This window comes from Xyrauchen texanus, chromosome 40, assembly GCF_025860055.1.
Source record: "Xyrauchen texanus isolate HMW12.3.18 chromosome 40, RBS_HiC_50CHRs, whole genome shotgun sequence".
Taxonomy (NCBI): Eukaryota; Metazoa; Chordata; class Actinopteri; order Cypriniformes; family Catostomidae; genus Xyrauchen; species Xyrauchen texanus.
The window spans coordinates 3,094,758-3,117,541 of record NC_068315.1 but is presented as its reverse complement, the minus strand read 5'-3'; the positions used below and the strand labels follow the sequence as shown (position 1 = coordinate 3,117,541).

The 22,784-nt window shown below is 38.4% G+C and overlaps 2 protein-coding genes across 4 annotated transcripts in view; one reads left to right on the top strand and one right to left on the bottom strand.

The window, feature by feature from the left end:
• Positions 1 to 16,037, bottom strand: part of LOC127633207 (receptor-type tyrosine-protein phosphatase epsilon-like) — a 96,852-nt gene extending 80,815 nt beyond the window's left edge. For 2 of the 3 annotated variants that reach the window (XM_052112126.1, XM_052112129.1), the window contains exon 1: positions 15,900 to 16,037. The gene's annotated coding sequence lies outside the window, so the exon portion shown is untranslated. The remainder of the gene's footprint in view (positions 1 to 15,899) is intronic. The other variant, XM_052112127.1, reaches the window with a different exon arrangement.
• A 4,079-nt stretch (positions 16,038 to 20,116) lies between these two features.
• LOC127633209 (clarin-3-like) lies at positions 20,117 to 22,463 on the top strand. Its single transcript, XM_052112132.1, has 3 exons — positions 20,117 to 20,432; positions 21,666 to 21,851; positions 22,192 to 22,463. The coding sequence occupies exons 1-3, from the start codon at positions 20,198 to 20,200 to the stop codon at positions 22,461 to 22,463; spliced, it is 693 nt and encodes a 230-aa protein (XP_051968092.1). The 5' UTR covers positions 20,117 to 20,197.
• Positions 22,464 to 22,784: the final 321 nt, after the last annotated feature.

Below are 22,784 nucleotides of genomic sequence, written 5' to 3'. Positions count from 1 at the left end.
AGTTATAAAATAAAATGCACACTTTAGCCTATATTTAGAGCACTTGAAGACTAATTTTAATATTTTATATTCTGTTATTTGATAATACTTTATAAAACTACATGCAATTTATATTGTAACATTTATACTTTAATCATTTTGTGTACACAATGTACAGCATACAATTATTTATGTGTAATAAATTAATTAAAAGTAATAAAATATAGGAAATACAAAAAAAAAAATTTATCCAATTTGAGGCTGCAACTAAAGATTATTTTGACAATCGATAAATCTTGGATTATTTCTTCGATTAATCCATTAATCACATAAAAAAAGAAAAATAAATGTGTCCTACATTACATTTAAATATTTATTAAAGAACATAAATGATTAAGGGTGTAACAATTCATCTCACGATTCAGTCTGAATGTTTAATTACTTTTATGACATGTGCAAAAGTGTTACTTTCCTGTAGTGGTAAAACGTAATAAGAAGTACTGTAAATTAAAGTGCGTAATTATCCATCAGGGATGGAGTGGGGCTAAAAATCAGCCCAGCAGAGGGTAATGGTGACACCAGAATAGAAATATAATACAAGGCATTCTTTCACTTTGTTTCTTTTGCATGGATATCATGCCAATGCATGATTAAGGGAAACCATCTAAAACACTTTACAATCTCTAGACTTTGACCTCTGAGACATCAGTATGATATCTATGAAAGCTGCACAATTGATTGCATTAACACTGAAATTGTGGAATGATGTTTAATGATTACTAAACCGTAAAGCAGAGTTTAATCAAAATGATGGCGCTCCCTTTCTCTGCTCCGATTGGTTTGACTGGCGTGGAAGTTTAATAGAGAATTGCTTGTGGTAAAACAAGCAGTTTTTCGATATGGAAATGTGTGCCTTGAATTCATAACACTTATACATCCTAAAAGATTCATTTAAGTGCTGCTCTGGAAAGAAACAACTCTCAAGCACTTCAAACAGCATCCGGTCCACATTAAACTGTAGGCTTGTGATTGTCTTTGAAGTGTTTATAAAGTGCCCTCGTGCACTAGGTCTTGTTCTTTCCGCTTCAACTAGTCTCCGTCGTTTTTCAAACTAGTAATCATGCAAACATCTTTCACTACTGTGAACTGAAATCACTAATAGAGCTTCTCCGTGAACACTGCACATATTTAAGTTATCGATAATTATATTAATTGTGGATTATATACATTAGCGATTTTATCAATTAGTTGTTGCAGCCCTAATCCGATTAATCAAAGGAATAATCGATGATTAATTGATTCAGTTCTAATTGATAAAACTAGTATGTAAAAATAAGACCCTGGTGGCCTTAGAGACATGGAACGTGCTTTGATAACAGGCTTTTATTGTTTTTAAGAAACTTCTACAGTTATAGATCGATCTGTAACTTCTGCATTTAAAATGTAGACAATCACATGTCAGCCTAAATGGTAAATGGTCTGCACTTATATAGCACTTTTTTAACCTTAGATGTTACCAAAGTGCTTTACACTGTGTCCCAATCACCCATTCACACACACATTCACACTCACACTCACACACACACCAATGACGGCAGAGCTGCCATGCAAGGCGCTAGCCTGCCATTGGGAGCAACTTGGGGTTCAGTGTCTTGCCCAAGGACACTTCGGCATGTGGGCCAGGAATCGAACCGCCAACCCTACGATTGGCAGCCGACCCGCTCTACCAACTGAGCCACAGCCGCCCCTGTAAATAAGAGTGGCAAATGTCTGTACAGGAGAGGTTGCGCGTAAAGTCCTTATATGGAGATGGTTTGGCCATGTGCAGTTTTACCCTAATTACCAACTTCATTTACTAACTTTACTACATTACTAACATTCTCATTTGAAATAGTCCAGATTCATCCATTTTAAAACAAGGGGAGGACCACATGTATTGTGAATCTGCCGAATATTTGGAAGAGCCTTTTATGCATGCTCAAATAAGAACACACGTTTTCAGTGGAATAAGACCCAGTAACCACTGAAAAACAGCAGGAATGCGACAATAATGGAAGTCAACGTTTTCCATGAAGAGGAGGAAGTTTATATGTGACTAAGTCAAGTGGCTAGCGAACGCCCCCACCTGCTAAATGTGACGGTAAAGTGGCAGATTCGTGGAAATGTGATAACTAAAAGCATGTTACCCCCTCCTGCGATGCCTGGCCTTGGCAGAGAGTAGCTGTATTTGATAGTGCTGACTGGCCCTGGCCCACTGTTGTGTCTAGACCAAAACGAAGTCTAGACTCAAACCCAACGTGACCATGAGTAATACAGCTGAGTCAAGCTAAGCAAAATATGCTCTCCTGGAACAAGGCAACTCTTCAAGCTGGTCTGAAGTCAGTTTAGTCATTGCATCCTTGTTAATATAGCTGAAACTGCAACCAGTTTACATGTTATGAACAAATGTTACTGCTAAGAAACTCCAGTACAAATCCCTAACCCCAAGTATATACAGTATATTAATAGTGATGGCTGCATTGGCAAGCCTTCTGCAAGACCTCTGCAAAACCTTTTAAACTAACAACCTTAATGATCTGATCACCATTCAATACCACAATAATTATATGGCCATTTTATAAGTAAAAACAAGTTGTTTTTCAAACCCTGAAGCCATTATGATAATGAACAGAACTATAGAAAAGATTAACAGCACTTGAAGGGGGACACACAGTTCCTAATTTTAGACAAACATAAAAATTTGAGATAGTTTAGAGCGTATAATTGCATGCCAGAATGCACACAGCTTGATTTCAGAGACAGTTAGAAAACACAAGCTGTGCAGTCAATGTGAAGCCACTGCTATCGCTCCGAGAATTATTCATGGGTACATTCGTCTGTTTTTATGAACACTCACTGAGTTGCGAGAAAACAACTTGTTCAAGACGTAATGATTATGGTTATGGCTGGAATGTTCAGATTGCTAAATAAATGCATGTTAAAACACAGTCAACATGGTAAATGGTCTGCACTTATATAGTGCCTTTTTTAACCTTAGCAGTTACCAAAGCACTTTAAACTGTGTCCCAATCACCCATTCACACTCACACTCACACACCAATGATGGCAGAGCAGCCATGCAAGGCGCTAGCCGCCATTGGGAGCAACTTGGGGTTCAGTGTCTTGCCCAAGGACACTTCGGCATGTGGAGTCATGTGGGCCTGGAATCGAACCACCAACCCTGCGATTGGCAGCCGACCAGCTCTACCACCTGAGCCACAAATTAAACAGAATATACAATAAGGAATAAAATGGAACTGATGATAGTGAAAAGTGTCAGATCTGAATGCGAAGTAAAAAAGTAAGGTAAAGTTTAATTTCTCAGCCTCTGTCATCACAATTTGGACAAACTGATAGTCCTTCCCCAAACTTACAACATTAATTGAGACAATTGCTGTGTCGGGCTGATCGAGATGCTCAAACAAACCTAGCAATAAACCTGAATGGTTTATTTATTGGCTAGATGTCTCTGAATATTAAGATGGAACAGGAGCGTCGATTTCATTCATTCTGCCAGTGCAACAGTGTGTGATTAAATGATGGCAAAATTCGATAAACAGTAACTATATGCGCTCAAAACCAATGAGTTATGAAAATCGTAATTAATGATAATAATTAGTATTTTAACGTAAAAATTGGTCACCCCATTCACTTCCATTGTAAGTGCCTCACTGTAACCCAGATTTTTGATATTATTTTAAGAGAAGGAGGAAGGAGTTGAGATGATTTTTTGTGGCGATCAATTTTACCCTAATTACCAACTTCATTTACTAACTTTACTACATTACTAACATTCTCATTTGAAATAGTCCAGATTCATCCATTTTAAAACAAGGGCAGGACCACATGTATTGCGAATCTGCCGAATATTTGGAAGAGCCTTTTATGCATGCTCAAATAAGAACACACGTTTTCAGTGGAATAAGACCCAGTAACCACAGAAAAACAGCAGGAATGCGACAATAATGGAAGTCAACGTTTTCCATGAAGAGGAGGAAGTTTATATGTGACTAAGTCAAGTGGCTAGCGAACGCCCCCAGCTGCTAAATGTGACGGTAAAGTGGCAGATTCGTGGAAATGTGATAACTAAAAGCATGTTACCCCCTCCTGCGATGCCTGGCCTTGGCAGAGAGTAGCTGTATTTGATAGTGCTGACTGGCCCTGGCCCACTGTTGTGTCTAGACCAAAACGAAGTCTAGACTCAAACCCAACGTGACCATGAGTAATACAGCTGAGTCAAGCCAAGCAAAATATTGATTATTTTGTGGCGATCAATATTATGGGTTAAGTCATCCAATAATTAGAGAGCATCATGTAGCTTTCATATGCAGTGAAGTGCATTCACTACATACTTTCAGTCAAAACTTTACAGAAAATCAGCTGTAAGGTGAATAACGTCTAAAAAACATGAATAACCAATAAACCTGGAAACATAATAAACAATTTGATAACAAAAAAATCTGACTTTTTATAGCTTGGCTTTTATATTATTTAACATTTCTCAAAATAGGCCAGCTATCCCAATACGAGGACATAAATGTTTATGAAAACGATTTGCTCATGTTTTTATTTATTTTAATTTTTTTACTTGTTTATTAGGTGTTACTTGATACAAGTCAAAAAGAGAAATGGAAATTGCACACATCAGTCACGCTCGGGTCTCAATGTGTGATGTTTTTTGCTTGTCTTGAGACAAGAAGGCCTCTCAACTTTTAGTGGTTTTGACAGGGCGGAATGATGACAAAAGCTGTCCTTTGAACTGCGAGTTATTAGAGTAGATCTGAACTCAGTCAGTGTAATACATCACATTAAAACAGCCTTAGGGCAACTGTACCGATCTAGAAGTATTAAGGGTACATGGCATGTCTCCCTCTTCAACTGGCCGAGCAAACTCAGAACATGCATTGAAACAAAAACTGGAGTCTTCTTCGCAAAGACCTTGTTGAGCGTACCCCTCAATGCTCTAGAACAAACCCTCTTTGTATTGCTCTGAATGCTACAGCAGTTCACAGATTAGTGCTTGTGTGATACACGCTAGAGCCGTGGTGGTGCACGCTGCCTCTAAAAGAAGAACAGCATGTGTTTTATCATTTCAGACTCAAGTCGTTTTAAACAGCGGCCAGGATATTCTTCAAAACTGCTATTCCACAGAACAATAAAAAATTATTATTTAAGAAATTTATTTCAGAACAAATTTCCATCAAAATGAATTAAGTAATCTTTAACTGTAACTTAATTAATAATAATAATAATAATAATAATAATAATAATTATTATTACAATTAAATATATTTTGTTTTATTAATTTCATTTTGTTAAATATTACAAAAATTTGATGAATTGGTATTTATAAAATTAAAAATTTATCTTAAAAATAGGCTGAAAATTTTTTTTTGAGTGATGAAAGAAAGTAAAATGGGTTTTGAACGTCACGAGAGAGAGAGAGAGAGAAAGAGAGAGAGAGAGAGAGAGAGAGAGACAGACAGACAGACAGAGAGACAGACAGACAGACAGAGAGAAAAATGATCTGTTTTGTGTATTAATGCTGTGGCAATATTGTATGTAAACACAATCATGCCAATAAAGTACTTTTAAATTGAAAATTGAATAAATTGAAATTGAGAGAGAGACAGACAGAAAGAGAGAGAGAGACAGACAGACAGACAGAGAGACAGACAGACAGACAAAGAGAGACAGACAGACAGACAGATGAGAGAGAGACAGACAGACAGACAGACAGACAGACAGAGAGAAAAATGATCTGTTTTGTGTATTAATGCTGTGGCAATATTGTATGTAAACACAATCATGCCAATAAAGTACTTTTAAATTGAAAATTGAATGAATTGAAATTGAGAGAGAGACAGACAGAAAGAGAGAGAGAGAGAGACAGAAAGAGAGAGACAGACAGACAGACAGACAGACAGACAGAGAGAGAGAGAGAACGAGATAGTGTGTGTTAATGACAGAATTTTCATTTTGTGACAAACTATTCCTTTAATAACTGCCAAAAAATTGCCAGTCATATCAAGGAGCAATACACTCTGCAATTAATGAGAATCTGAAATTATTGCTATATCGACATCTAAATTAAGACTGAAACCACTTCATGGAATTAGCTATATCATATAAATGCTGGGACAGTTACGGCAATGACAATCCTTTACATTCAACAATGGCCGTTTATTCCACGTGAATACCGTAATCTGAACTACATAAACTTGTTTGAGCAAAATAAAACTGTTAAATCTGGAACAACGCATTTAGCAAAAGTCCATATTTATGCATCAATAATCAAAATGTGCCTGTCAAACATGCAAAAATACTATGAATAACTATATCATAAGTGTTTCACCATCAGGAAATGACTTAACTGGATGTACGCACACAGATAAACAAAACATTTTGAATTTGAACTTTCAAAAACGTGCATTCACTGACAAAGTCTTTCAGTGTTTTAGAAGTCTTTTATAGTGCATCGTCGCCATTGTTCACTTTTGCTCTATCGCCTGCCAAGCTTATCCACGATTTTTGATAACAGTTAAGTATTTTTTTGCCTAGCATTTTTAGAAGGACCACCAGGGTGTGAAGAAATTAACTTTGATGAACATGCCTCATCTTAAAGAAGACAAAGCATTCTCTAATTTAAGTTTTTTAAGCCTGGGAAATAACAGTACCTCGAATTTACAATCGTATAATGTATGGCTAGATGTTAAAGTGCAATGAAAAAGTATGACAGAGATATTCCACATGTGAATGATTTATAATAACACAACAATTCTTTATATTAGGCAATGCTGATATAGTGTGGACTCTATGGCTTGTGGCAGAGCGAGCGGAACAGAATCAGCATCATGAGCGGATTAATCCAGAATTTATTTGACAGCGACAAATAAAAGACTCTGGATCAAAAGGAATCATCTTAAAAGAACGGTACTTCTTCCCTGGAGAATTTACAAGAGCTATAAGGGAAAATGTGAAGCATTTGTGGTGGTTAAAAGACATTGAAAACTGCCATAAGCATGGTAAAATCACAGTAATGCACACCCTACAGTGATAACCACGGCAATATGATGAAAGAAACCAATGTTCCCACATCTTAATTTAGGCTAAATCTGCAACCCTGTAAACCATTCGGACATATTTTATTTCATAGTTTGTTTTATTTGTTAATTGCATACATTTTATTTGTATTCATATGTTTAATAATGTTTATTTTAACATAACATTTACTGCTACAAAGTAAAGAAATCACACAAATTAGGGGCTTAAACTGTTTTCGGACATAACAGGGTAACAGGGTTGCAAAAATAAATTACATAAAAATTATTTATTATGTGTATTTAATATTTACTGCTAGAAATGAAAGACATCACTCAAATTAGGGGTTTAAACGGAGTAAAAGTGGTACAAAAATTGCAAACTTAAAAAATACACATCTCATATAATATTTTTGACTAATGTTTGACTTCCTGAGTCAGGTTAAGCATGTCCTTCATTGATTGAAGAATTAAAGCCCTATTTTGTACTTTATTTGGACAGTGCCTCTACAATAACTGAGGGGATATTGTAGACCTACTCTTAACATACCCAAAATGTGTTGCCACGGTGATGCCATCCATGATCAAGATGCTACTAGCGCATATAAGAGCGCAATAGGTGATTCGGGGCGATCAGGACCAGTTACAATGGTGCCGTGACCCGGATGGGAGTGAGGTTTAGGGGGGTGATTGTAACGGGAGCCAGCTGGTAGATAGCTATGCAGTGTGTAAACCTCACTCTCCTGACCTCAAGAGGTGCCCTTGCGACTGACGCTAGATGCTGTAGCCTTTAGCCTCCTTGTTAGCGCACCCCCCTCCTATGCTGGAGACACCGGTTCGAGACCCATTCGGAGCGGGAAGATCAGGACCGGTTACAGTGGTGCCGTGACCCGGATGGGAGTGAGGTTTAGGGGGGTGAGTGTAACAGGAGCCAGCTGGTAGATAGATGTGCAGTGTGTAAACTTCACTCTCCTGACCTCAAGAGGTGCACTAGCGACTGACGCTAAAGGCTGTAGCCTTTAGCCTCCTTGTTAGTGCACCCGCCTCCCACGCCGGCAACGTCGGTTCAAGTCCCATTCGGAGCGGGGCGATCAGGACCAGTTACACTTATATTCAATATTATAGAGTGGAGGAGGGCGGGGGCAGGCTGGAACACACGCCTGGTCCCCAATCAGCCTGATGGGGGGCGCGAGGGATAAAGGCAGCTGGTGACGACAGTTAGAGAGAGAGAGAATGACAGAGCAGCTGCATTATCTCTCTAACCGTCGCCGCCTTTATCCCTGTTGTGCTGTAGGAAGTTTGATTTCAAGTCATTTGATCTAATAATCAGTCTTTTCTGCTTATTTGAACCCTTTTGAATACTTATCAGGGCCTTCTTGTTTTAAGATTTAACAATTATATTTCAAGATTTCTTCTTATGTGAAATTAACTTGCTGCATGGACAGATACATTCAAGTAATTTTCTCCTCAACTTTACTGTTTTTTTTTTCTTGTATTTCAGCTACCCTTATTTGCATTGTATAGACTTTTAGACATTATTTTGGAATTCAATTTATATGTAGTCAGTTGTGCTATTTATAATTGGGCTATTTTATCGTTGCCTTATTGTGCGTCACTCGTCCAATCCAAAACTAGAGCTGGAACCATTCATTCTATAAAGATTACAAAAACACATTTTTAACATGTATAAAAGCTTAATTAAAACATCTTGATCACAGCTGCACTAAATGTTCTTATCATATTAGAATCTCTTGGACTGTATGTGTGAGTGTGTGTGTGCATGTGTGTGAGTGTGTATGTGTCCTATAAAGAAGGGTAGAAGTGTGGTTGTGAACAAAGAAATATCAGTCTATCTGGGAGGGGTGTTCAACATTTGCTTTCAGTTCAGCTACATAGAAAAACATAACCAAAACGATAATGACATAGTGTACTCCACCCAACACTCACACACACACATACATACACTCACACACATACATACACACTCACACACAGTCTTTCTTCCAAATACTTCTCACACTCAGACGTGAATATGTTTAGCCAGCAGTGAATGCAAATTAGCCAATACTAATATATATATATATATATATATATATATATATATATATATATATTCTCCCAAACAGGATAAGGTGAACGCTCTATCGAGTTTTAAATCAACAAAACCGACCTCCCTACCCTAAACCTAAACCTAACTTATATCATAAGCAAATGTGATGAAAAATGAAATTGCTGAAGCAACCACGTCATTTTATGGTGCTTCTATGACACTTTTGTCTCGCGTGTTGATCGTGCAAATTTATAACTTTCAAAAAAGCTTGCAAAATGTCAAAATCATTTTGCAAAAGTGTAGTTATAGTAACGTGATTCTATGAGACCAGGTTGGACACAGACACACAGATAAAGTAGAAGCCTCTTGAGAGATCTGAGATCATCCTCCGATCACATTTCAAAGGTGAACAAGCCTGCAGCTCTCTTTCTAAATCTCTCTCTCGCTCTGTCTGTCTCTCTGGTTTCAAAGGGAGGTCAGGATGGCTGTGTTGATTCTCACAGCGAGTCTGTCTATTCACAAACAGACGTTACATTTCTGAACCAGGCCTAACGTACCGTTTCCTCCTCAGATTCATCAAGACATCAAATCCTGAAGGTGCAGCCTCGAAAAACAACAGAAAAACACATGACTGATACGGGATGTATTTTCAGCTCATGCTCAGATGAGCACTACAATCAACTCAAGCATTTTTGTTGTGGTGTGAAAGTAACTGAATAAGAAAAAGTGGATGGATGAAGGCATGTACTGGAAATCCACATTGCCATTATTATTTCTGGGCAGGTGGTTATGGCATGACATCATCAGCTCTTGCCCTGTCAGCTCAAATTCATTCCAGATCTCCTTCCTGTCCATTCCGTCGCAACCCAAGAGAATCACACGACTCTTCCTGTTCCAATCTGAAACAATGCTGGTTTAAAAACCAGTAGGAAAGAATCACAAATAAAATATTGTCGATATCTAAATCACTTCTCCTTGACAGAAATTAGATTTCTTAGCAAATTAAGTTTTATAGTTCTCATATTGTTTCTCCAGATAAAAATTGTTCTCAGTTTTCTCACGCGTGTCTCTTCATTGTTTTCGAGTTTCAGAAGAGATCTCAACAATGTTTCAAATGTTGCTCAGATTTGCCAAGAAACCAAAGACTGCAATTAAAAGTCAGTTAAGTTTCAATAGGAGATTTTAAATTACTCTGATCTTACTGCATGTCAATAATGGTCTAAAATGTAGCTATTTTTATTTCTGCATGTTGATACATTAAAATGAAACATTAAAAACAAAATGAAACTCCATTAAGTCATCATATTTTTCAAAACTGTCTAAGATCAAATTGTTTTCTTCTTCTTTCAGAAGAAAAAATACATTTCCAAGACCAATTGTTTTACCTCTTTTGTAGCACGTTGTGGAAATAAATGTCTTAAATTAGTCTTTTTTTTTATTTCTTCTTAAAGAAATAGTTCACCCAAAAATTATCTTTTGGTCCATACAATGCAAGTGAATGAGTGCCAAGATTTTGAAGCTCCATAAATCACATAAAGCAGCATAAACGTTATCCATATGACTTCAGTGGTTTAATCCATGTCTTCTGAAGTGGTATGATAGGTGTGAGTGAGAAACAGATCACTTTGTTGATTCACATTCTTCATGTATATTGCCTCCTACTGGGCAGGGGGAAGAATTTCAAGCAAAAAAAATGACTTATACCTATCACCTATCATCCTACTTCTGAAAACATGGATTAAACCACTGCAGTCGTATGGATTACTTTTATGCTGACTTGCTTTTTGGAGCTTCACAATTTTGGTCACCATTCACTTGTATTGTATGGACCTACAGAGCTGAAATATTCTTCTAAAAATCTTAATTTGTGTTCTGCTGATGAAAGAAAGTCAAACACATCTGGGATGGCATGAGTGTGAGTAAATTATTAGATCATTTTCATTTTAGATCATTTGAATTCAAATTCATCAATGGAATTCCGCGTGATCGTGAATTTTACACGATGGACTTTCCTTACCGTGCAGAACTTCCTTGCGCTGATTTTGCCTCATGCTCAAGTTTGGTGAACTTTGAAATGTGAAGTCGCCATATAGGACGTTGCATGGCTTGGAGGTGACCTCTCTGTGGGCGGTGCTTCACAATGAATATTCACAATGGACAAGGATATCATTGTAGCGTGAGTTTTTAACTGAACTCTTTTTAACTTAATCTCATCGAGTATAAAGTGCAACGTTAAAAAAAGACTGTTTGTCAATTCTATTTTTGCTTGTTTCACGTGCTCAATGTCCGCCCACGCTATCTTCGCCCGTGGAATTTAGCTGTGAGAAGGTATGTGTGACCAAGCCTTTAGGAAATATGTTTAGGAAAAACAAGTTGATGCTTAAATGAAACCTAAATAAAACTTTATTAAATCACCAAACATGAGTCCACTATTAGCGCTCTTAAATGCACGTTCTTACACCGATTATGCTTAATAAGCTGACAACGCGTTTGGCCAGGTAAATGCAATAAACGGCGTAAAAAGAAACCAATCGACATGTGTAGATATTTGCCCATTACGTCAAATTCACGTGGCATGTAAACACCTTAACTGGTATTCTTACCAGTTTTTCCAATGTATGCATGTGAGAAAAACGTGATTATTTCTAATATATTTTTGGGAGTAATCAACGTATTGGCGTGCATGTAAACGGGCTCAATGAGTTTTCAATCAGGGTTCCTACAACTGGCTTACTTACAGTTGTCTCCGCACATTAAAACAAAAAAATTACACACTTGACCTTTAAATAACATTTAAATGGGTCATTACATGGTCACCACCTCTTACTGAGCCATGAAAGAAGAACATTTTATTGCTCACAGGTTGCTATGAGATCTCATGACACACAACCATCTCATCGGACAACACGCTGCAAGCTCCCGTCACAACAGTAGAGAAACAAATCTATCCACTCAGCAATGCATTTTCACGTTGCTTTAGTGACATTTACACAATTACCGACTATCCACTTAGATCACGGCTGATTCAACGTCTCAAATATTCCAAGAATCCACACGTGTTCTCAGGTTCACCATGCATCTGCAGACGGGAGTGTGCGTGTTGTCTTCAGACTAGTCGAGGCACGCTCAGAGCGCAGGTTTTGGAGTGAGAGACGTTTGGAGTAAACACACACATGCGGCAGGTACAGCCATAAGGTTGTGTTTGCACAGATGACTAACAAGGTTTCTGGAGGAAACCATGTGTTGAATGCAACCTGGGGGCCATTCAGCAGATGCTTCCACGCCCTGTCAAACACACAGTGTTTAGTCTACTTGTAAATTCATTACAGCACTGGAAGCACAGAGATCATGACTTATTTTTGTACCATTTTAAATAACCAAAGTCAAATGACAGGATGATGGAGCAACAGAGAGAATGAAGAGGTGAGAATGTGTGAGAGAGACAGCATGCCACGTGAAAGAGATAGACAAAGCAAAGAGAAATTACGAAGAGGTTCTGGTTTTCCTGACAGGAAGTTGCCTGTCTGCCGCTCTAATTTCCTGCGTTTGAACATGCAAGAATAGCCAAAAGTTCCAGTAATGCTCTGATGAACACATGACTAACAATGGCCTGGATCTGCTTTATGGGTTTCAGGACACAAACTATGTAAAACAATCAAACTCTGGTTTGCTATGCGGCTCAGTTGCTATGCTCAGATTATACTGTAGTAAAACGGTTAGATGGTTTATACACTGAGTAAATAAACTATTAAATAAGATATTTGTGGTGCAAGGAGCCTCATGCGTAACACCCACGGGCTCTGATTCCTGTTCACTTAAACACATGCCAGGCAGCTTACGGATGCAAACAAACCTCAGTACTGCTAATGAGCCTGTTTTTCTTCTCTTTTCCTTACTGTGCACACTTTCCACAAAGTACCAGGCCTTTGTTGTAACCCTGACAGCTCTAACAAGCTCTCAACAAAACTCGGTTTCAATCGTTAAGCTGCAAAAGCTTTGAAACAATTAGCTCCCTCTGTTACCCATAAGCAAAAACATAAAAAAATACTTCAAAGACAATGTTAAACGCAGTAACACCTATGAGAACAATCAACACTGCAGGACTCTAGTGGACATGGAGCTACACAGACGCAAACACTCACAAGACTCCAAAAATGGATATTGTAGCCCAATTCCCGAACAAATGACTCATTTGAGCTGGTTCTGAGCTGGTTCTTTTAAATTTACTGCACGAAACAAACAAAAATGTAATCTGATTCCCGAACGAATGATTTGTAGGAGTCGGTTCTTTTGAAGCTACAGCGTGAAACATCCAGTGTGACCAGTGTAGTCCAATTCCCGAACAAATAACTCATATGAGCTGATTCTGAGCTGGTTCTTTTAAATTTACTGCACAAAACAAACATCCGATTCCCAAACAAATGACTCATAGGAGTCGGTTCTTTTGAAGGTGCAGCGTGAAACATACAATGCGACCAGTGTAGTCCAATTCCCAAATGAATGACTCGTAGGAGTCGGTTCTTTTGAAGCTACAGCTTAAAACATACAGTGTGACCAGTGTAGTCCAATTCCCGAACAAATGACTCATATGAGCTGGTTCTTCTAAATTTACTGCACGAAACAAACATCTGATTCCCAAACAAATGACTCGTAGGAGTCGGTTCTTTTGAAGCTGCCGCGTGAAACATACAGTGTGACCAGTGTAGTCCAATTCCCAAACAAATGACTCATATGAGCTGATTCTTTTAAATTTACGATATAAACAGTGTAATTTAATTCTTAAACAAATGACTCGTAGGAGTCGGTTCTTTTGAAACTACAGCGTGAACCAGTGTAGTCCTATTCTCTAACTAATTACTCTTATGAGCTGGTTCTTTTGGCTCATTTAGTAACAATTGTGACTGAAGGCAGTAAATCCGATAAAAATTGCATTTCTTATTTCCAAGTGTTTCTTCCTCAAACATTAATGGAACCGTTAAGGAATCAAAATTGGAAATTGAATCCTTAATTTCCATACAATTGCCGTCCACACAAACAGCTCTTAGTTTTCAGCTCCTCCCCTTCATCCACCAGTCACATAAAGACCACTTTCACAATCCAATCAATTCTTCATAGATTCAATCAAGTTTGTTTAATTGAACAAAGATCATTTACATTATAAGAGTAAAATGTTTTGCAATTTTCATGTTGACTAAATTCTGTGGACAGAATCTGTCTTGCTGTTGATACTGAAAATCATTTTGACTCCCTCAGGTTGCAAAAAGAAAGAAAATATCATATTGGAAGAAATGCAATTACAGTGGATGTCTATGGGGCAATCTCTGTATGTTTGTCCCAAAGATTTTAGATACTAGACTTTTGTTTTATGGAGTACTACTAAAACACCTCTATAGTACGTTACAGTATTAACCATGCAAAAGAACAGCATATAAAATTGCAAGTTTAACTAAATGCAACTTTGTGCAACTGTGCAGAACGCGATAAGACCGGGAGTTTACTTGCACCACTTGCACCACAAAATACATAAATAATAAAATGTACAATAATAATTAATAAAATCATCAGCACATGGCTATATTTGTTTGCATCAAAAAAAATCTAAATGTTTTCAACAATCGATAAATCACTTAAAAACAAATGTTTGCATTTGCATAAAAACACAACAAAAGTAAGATGTCTTTACGACACATTACCGGCCAAATTGGGAAAGTGACAGTTCTGACAACTGGTCCGAAACTCTATTACACTGGTCATACTTCTTGACAAGATGCCCTTCAAAACTCATCTAAAACCAATTCTGCACCCAAAAAAGCATGCACCCATTCAGTAGCGTAACTTGGATTTTGCGAGCCCCAGTGCGAAGGATCTCTCGGGCCCCCTCCTTGGGGGGCCTTGGTCGTTTTTCATCACCTCTCTGGCCCGCAGTCATTTTTATGGTTCCTTTTGGTCGACCGTTGCAGGCTCCATCTCACCCCGGGGGCCCTAGGGTGGCTGCCCTCCCTCTAGTTATACCCCTGCACTCATTTATGACGAACACATTTACAGTTACTACCAGCAACATTTTGTATATGACTAACCAACAAATGACTGATTAAATTGAAGTGATTCGTGATTCATGAGCAGACAATGTACTACACACTCATAAAATAAGTGAATGGTTTGTTTGGGTCTGTGCCATGGTTCTAGGTCTCATTTCTCAGTTCTTTGTCTAGTTTGGTTTTAGTTCTGGTGTCAGTTCTGTTAGTAGCCCTGATTCTGGTTCCGTTGGTCTTTCATTCTGGATCTGATTTCCTCTCCAACACTGAGTATTAATTTTGTAGCACTGATTCTGACTCAGATGTCAAACACACCTACGCATGCATGGGCATGGGCATGGCATTCCTCTGAACAGAGATTTCCAGCCTTCCCTAAAATTCCCATCTCATTCTCAGCCTAACGCTCGCGCCACTAACCCACATTACGCAAAAACCTAAAGATCCAAAAGTCACTCCAGGTTACACAGGCAATGCGCTCCATCAAGACACCTTATGTTCATTATGAGCCGGGCATGAAAATAATGTTTTGAGAATGGACAGACACCGTTAGAGTAAGCAAACCCACAAAAGCATTTCCTTTAAAAGAGAATATTCGGGTGTGTAAAGCGCACCGGGAGCGCAAGGAACAGACCACGCCAGCTCATTTACGCATTGAAAACAACACATTCCTGCACATGTGCGAGATTTAATACTGGTGTTAAAAGCCTTGAAAAACCTTATGATTTATATGAAATGCAGTAATGAGCATCACCTTACCGTAAACTCCAAAACAATCGCGGTTGTCCTGGCACAGGGAGGTTTATTATCCGCGAGCGCAGTATGTGCGGCTTAGGTAGTGCGAGCTGAGAACTGATCACTGCTACTAGAGGAAGGAGGAGAATTTGTGTTGATCTGCAGAAATACTCTCTCAGTGGCTTGCCCGGTTCTCCGGGGCTCTCTGTGGTTCTCCGTGGCCTGGGAGCCGCCTGGCGACCATTTCTGAAATGATACGGATAAGCGTGAACGCCAAATGCTTCTCCATCACAACAGTTACTGCTACCTATGACGCATAACATTATATTCCACTAGGGGCGCTCGGTGGCTCTTAAAGTCGTACACACCATTGAGTTGCATTCACATCTCAGGACGTTTTTGTCTTGTTGGAGACATTTGTACTGTGAAAAAGTATAATCTTTTAAATGTATATTTATTTTAAGGATGTATATTTGATATAAAAACCAAAACATGACCCAGAAGTCTCTTTGAAATGATTCACTAATCTAAAAATCACATATGACTGTGATTGGTCCATCCGGGGCAGCGCTGAGAAAAGTAACAGTTGCCAAGTGACCTATACCGAACACACGCTACTTTAGAAGCATTTACAACAAAATAACAACAAAATAACTGAATCTATAAATCTATAAAATATACATTTTCACACCAGAACAAGACTGAATTTATCAGTTTGATTGAAAAGCAACAGGAGCTATCTGCTGTTAAAAAGTGTAATAAGTCATTTTTAATGTTTATTTTATTTTATATTTCATTATCAGCTGCCTATCTACAGTATCAGCTATCCATACGCTGTCTGATCTGGTGACACTACAGTACTGTTTCATAATTGCCTCTGTTTGCCTATTTGCAATCTCCATGGAGATATAGTATCACAACAGAATGAACTTTGTACTTTTTTATGAAGCATGAAAGCAAATATAAATATACTATCCAGCAAATACACACCAACATTTATGTAATTAAAAACAATTCCTTATGTTAAGGTTGCTGATGTCTATTTAGCCAAATATAAATTACAAATTCAAATTGCAGCAAACATGGCAACAGGAATTGACTTTGAAGAAGTTAACATATCAAATAGTTTTGATTTGTTGGTAACACTTTACCAAAAGGTTGTATTTCTTAACACGAACAAACAATGAAGAGTGCTTTTACAGCACGTATTATGTTGATAAATGTTAATTAATACTTTTTTAATGAAAAGTTGTATATATACAATAGTTTTGCATATTGTGTAACATGAACTAACAATAAACCAATGCGTTTTTTTTTTTTAATTAATGTTAATAAAGATAGATATATGCTCATTATGCTGTAAATAAATATTGACCATGGTTAGTTCATGATACCTAATGCATTTATTAGAGCTGCCAGATAGTCCCAGTTATTGGCTATCCATCCTGGAAAAATTCAATTCAAACCCTGGATGAAAAATATCCTGGAATTTGAATATTTTCACACGATGTGAGAAAAGTGCTCCGAGTTGTTTCTGCCAGGCTACTCAGCCCAACACAACCCCTAAACCTAACACAACCCCTAAACCCAACACAACCCCTAAACCTAACACAACCCCTAAACCTAACTCAACCCCTAAACATATCAAAACCCCTAAACCTAACTCAACCCCTAAAACTAACACAACCCCTAAACCTAACACAACCCCTAAACCTAACTCAACCCCTAAAACTAACACAACCCCTAAACGTAACTCAACCCCTAAACATATCAAAACCCCTAAACCTAACTCAACCCCTAAAACTAACACAACCCCTAAACCTAACACAACCCCTAAACCTAACACAATCCCTAAACCTAACACAACCCCTAAACCTAACTCAACCCCTAAAACTAACACAACCCCTAAACCTAACACAACCCCTAAACCTAACTCAACCCCTAAACATATCAAAACCCCTAAACCTAACTCAACCCCTAAAACTAACACAACCCCTAAACCTAACACAACCCCTAAACCTAACTCAACCCCTAAAACTAACACAACCCCTAAACATAACTCAACCCCTAAACATATCAAAACCCCTAAACCTAACTCAACCCCTAAAACTAACACAACCCCTAAACCTAACACAACCCCTAAACCTAACACAATCCCTAAACCTAACACAACCCCTAAACCTAACTCAACCCCTAAAACTAACACAACCCCTAAACCTAACACAATCCCTAAACCTAACACAACCCCTAAACCTAACTCAACCCCTAAAACTAACACAACCCCTAAACCTAACACAACCCCTAAACCTAACACAACCCCTAAACCTAACTCAACCCCTAAACCTAACTCAACCCCTAAACCTAACACAATCCCTAAACCTAACTCAACCCCTAAACCTAACTCAACCCCTAAACCTAACACAATCCCTAAACCTAACACAACCCCTAAACCTAACACAATCCCTAAACCTAACACAATCCCTAAACCTAACACAACCCCTAAACCTAACTCAACCCCTAAACCTAACTCAACCCCTAAACCTAACACAATCCCTAAACCTAACACAACCCCTAAACCTAACTCAACCCCTAAACCTAACTCAACCCCTAAACCTAACACAATCCCTAAACCTAACACAACCCCTAAACCTAACTCAACCCCTAAACCTAACTCAACCCCTAAACATAACACAAACCCTAAACCTAACACAATCCCTAAACCTAACACAACCCCTAAACCTAACTCAACCCCTAAACCTAACACAATCCCTAAACCTAACACAACCCCTAAACCTAACTCAACCCCTAAACCTAACTCAACCCCTAAACCTAAATTAACCCCTAAACCTAACTCACCCCCTAAACCCAACACAACCCCTAAACCCAACACAACCCCTAAACCTAACACAACCCCTAAACCCAACACAACCCCTAAACCCAACACAACCCCTAAACCCAACACAACCCCTAAACCTAACTCAACCCCTAAAACTAACACAACCCCTAAACCTAACTCAACCCCTAAACCTAACTCAACCCCTAAACCTAACACAACCCCTAAACCTAACTCACCCCCTAAACCCAACACAACCCCTAAACCCAACACAACCCCTAAACCTAACTCAACCCCTAAACCTAACCCTCACAGAAAACGTTCTGCATTTTTACATTTTCAAAAAAACATAATTTAGTTTGATTTTCCTCATGGGGACCGACATAATGTCCCCACAACTTCAAGAATTTCGGGTTTTACTATCCTTATGGGGACATCTGGTCCCCACAAAGGGATAAATACACGCTCACACACACACACACACACACACACAAAAATTCTATATTTCAATATATTTTAATTTCATAACAAAATTGCATCAAATTAAACGGAGTAATCTTTAACTAAATAAAATAAATAAATAAAAAATTTTAAGTTTAATTGTTTAATTTTGATAGAATTTTGTTATAAAATTTAAAGATGTGTCTTACAAATAGGCAAACATATTTTTTAGTGTATGGATGTTATTGTTTGATCGAATTATTTGCTATACATGCAATCATTTTCATGTGAAACAAGGAGTAAATTATAAATAATATGTTTTATTTTCTTGTACGATGGCCAGCGATATGGTTTTCAGTCATTGATCAGGTGTCCAGATTTGTCCAGGGCCATGGTGACAATCCTAGCATTAATAAATGTTAACTTCATTGTAGTGTTACAGATTTGTTAAACATTTTTGGTCACTACACAAATTCCATTCTTCTGTTTATAGTCATGGTTCAAAGTTTGGATGACTTTACTATCATTGTAAAATGTAAGTCAAGATTTGAACATGAAAGTTTAAAAATGTAATAACTTCACCATACAGTAAAACCAGAGCTCTCTAAAGTTACTGGTTGATTTCTTGCTAATCAAACCCACGTCACCATCATTTTGATATTTTGAACTTTTATACAAATGCCATGAAAGCATGAGCAGCTGTCCGTGACTACAGAGATGATTGCTTTATGACTTTACTGCCCTCCTGTTGATGAGCTTCATTATATGAGTCATCTGCAATCAGTTTCTCCCATCCTGCTGCAAACCTTTCCCTTTACAGGGATACAACTGGGACAGGCTTAAGATCAGTGACAAAGTGCAACTTATATCAGCATCGTTTATTACCCAACAGCCTACCAACCCTTCACCCATCCCAAGATCTCGCTGTTCCCAGCCACAAACATTTGTAGTCACATGTGGAGTTCTGTGTGACAAGCGGAAGAACATTTTGAGTGGGAAATACATTGGAAAACTTTTAAGCAAAGAACCTGCTCATTATACAGAAACAATGCCGTCCGTAGAAAAACTAATGCATTTCTTGTCAAGTGCTATTATAAACGCAGCTGGTGCGGCTGTTTTGGCTTTCGGGATGTCTACATATTGGGCTGAATCCACACTCCGCTGCGCATCCACCAATGACGATTTTTCCAATGGGACTGCCTTTCTCAAAATCACTCTTTTTAATGGCACTGAGGACAAAATTGCCTGCCCAAGGTTTGATAAACTTGGAGAATATGTAGAAGGTAAGTCATTCATGTTTGGCTTCAAATAAAATCATTTAGAGTTTGTCACGCTGGATTATGCAATGTTATATCTTAAACTGTGAATCCACACTACGGTCTATCAGGAATCGTTTTAGATAAATCACTGAAATTAAAATGAAAGTTGGAAATTCCACTGGTATTTTTTAATTTGCTGTTATCGTTGGTAACACTTTACCATTTTGTGGTCCGTTCTGCATAACGTGGCGGTTCATTTTAGCTTATCACGGCCTATTCAGCCCGTTTCACAGCTGACCCACCGGCCCGCTCGATTCTCCCGATGGCCAGTCCGCCGCTGATCGGCCCCAAAGTGCGTCGGCCCACCGGGAAAATGCCCAGTATGCCAAATTACCAGTCCAGCCCTGAACCTGACCATCAGTAGAGTAAATATGTAACACTAGAAGGTAAAATGCAACCTCTGAATCGCTCATCACTGGTTATACAAAAGCAGTTACTTCCTGGTTATAACGCAGCATTCGAACCGGGTCTTCCAGTAACACCACAGGGAAACACAGTCACACTGGAGTCGATGCACAAATGTTTGAAGATAGATGGTGATGGTTTGTAGGTAAGTCAGTTGGCATAATATGGATGATCCTAGAGAATCAAAACACTTTAAAACAACAGGCTGACTTCCCGTGTGTGGTTATTCTGCTACGACCCCTGTGTGAATTTGAGGAGAACTGACTACACGTTTGCCACTTGTTTTTCTATTTTGTTATCTTGTGCAATGACATTCAGACATTTATAAGTGTGGCTTCTAATAAAAGGTAATGAAATGATATAGCCACTGTCATGTTTAAAATGTATTGACTTTTGGTGACCTTTGGAGTTTTAAGGAACTTGGGCAGCCATTAAATATAAATCACATGACAAACTACTTTGCTGGAATATGTCACTGTATAGCAGTCAATGGAAAGGAGGAGGCGAGAACCGGCTTGACAATATAAATAATAGTTTTAATGATAAACTTAAAAGACAAACACACACATCTCTCACTCCCGCACAATCCTCCGCAGTCGGCCTTTTTCCCTCTCGGAGGCTTGATTAGCATGATAAGTGACCGGGTGTGTATAATCACGACCCGGCCCCGCCCTCCGTCCTGCCACAGTCACAGGTTATGCAATTTTATTTACAATAAACATTGTTGTATTGCATGTTTTCCTTGTCCATCACAATAAGCCTATTCTCTCTCTTTCACTCTCTGGTTCTTAGTGTTTAATCGGCTACAAAAACATGGTCAGGGACCAATAGTCCTGCACGGTCTGGTAGTTGCCCTGTTGGCAGTGGCTCTTTTTGGGTCTGTAGGCAGTATTCTGATCACACTGTATAACAGCTTCAGTAACCCGTATCAGACCTATATGGGACCAGTAGGACTTTATGCATGCAGTGGACTCAGTGGTAAGAAAACACACACACACAGAGACACACACACACATGCATGCACATGCGCCAAGCGCTTATATAAACTGAATGAAAACATTTCTAAAAATCATTATTGGAAAAACTGAGACTAAAGTAAAATGCATTTACAAAACTACTATGTAATAAAATTACAATGACCATGAATGAATTTCTGATTTTACAGTAGTATAAAATTTTGTTTAAAATAATTGTTGATACATAATTTTTAATTGCCAGGTTTTTCAATGTGTTCTCAGACTTTTGGAGCCCTCTCTATTTCAATGATAGCCTATATCTATTTCACAGTACACTGTGTTTCCTCTTTTCCCACGTCCAGCATCTGTGGCGACCCTTGCGCTGATCCTGTTCGTGCTGAACGTGTACCCACTTCAGATGTTCCAGGCGCTCGTGCTTGCGCAAGAGAGTGACGTGAAATTGGAGAATGTGAAGACTGACCTGCATGCGGGATTCTTCCTTCTGATACCGTACATCTGCGCCAACCTGTTCGCCATCCTGATAGTTTTTCTGTACGTCCACATCGCACAAACACGACGCAAAGAGCAGGAGAAACCCACGGAGGATGCACCGCAAGATATCATGATGTTCTAACACTAAAGCACAATCCCACAGCCTTCAGTTCCATTCCGGTTCAACTTCAAGTTAAGTTCATTATTTTGATACTGCCACATTAACTGCAAAGTGAATTGCAGCAATTATCTGAACTGAAACAGAACTTAACGATGGCCACAGTGTAGTTACAGTGGCCCCAAAAAGTATTTGAACACTTAAACATTTCTGAATGTCATTGCATTAGATAACCAAACATCAAAGTGGCAGCTGCAAGCATACAATGCTAGAGCTTTTCTCAGAACACCGTTTTTGTCTTTACTTTGAACCAACTGGTGATTTTTAGTGGATGTATGAAGTCAG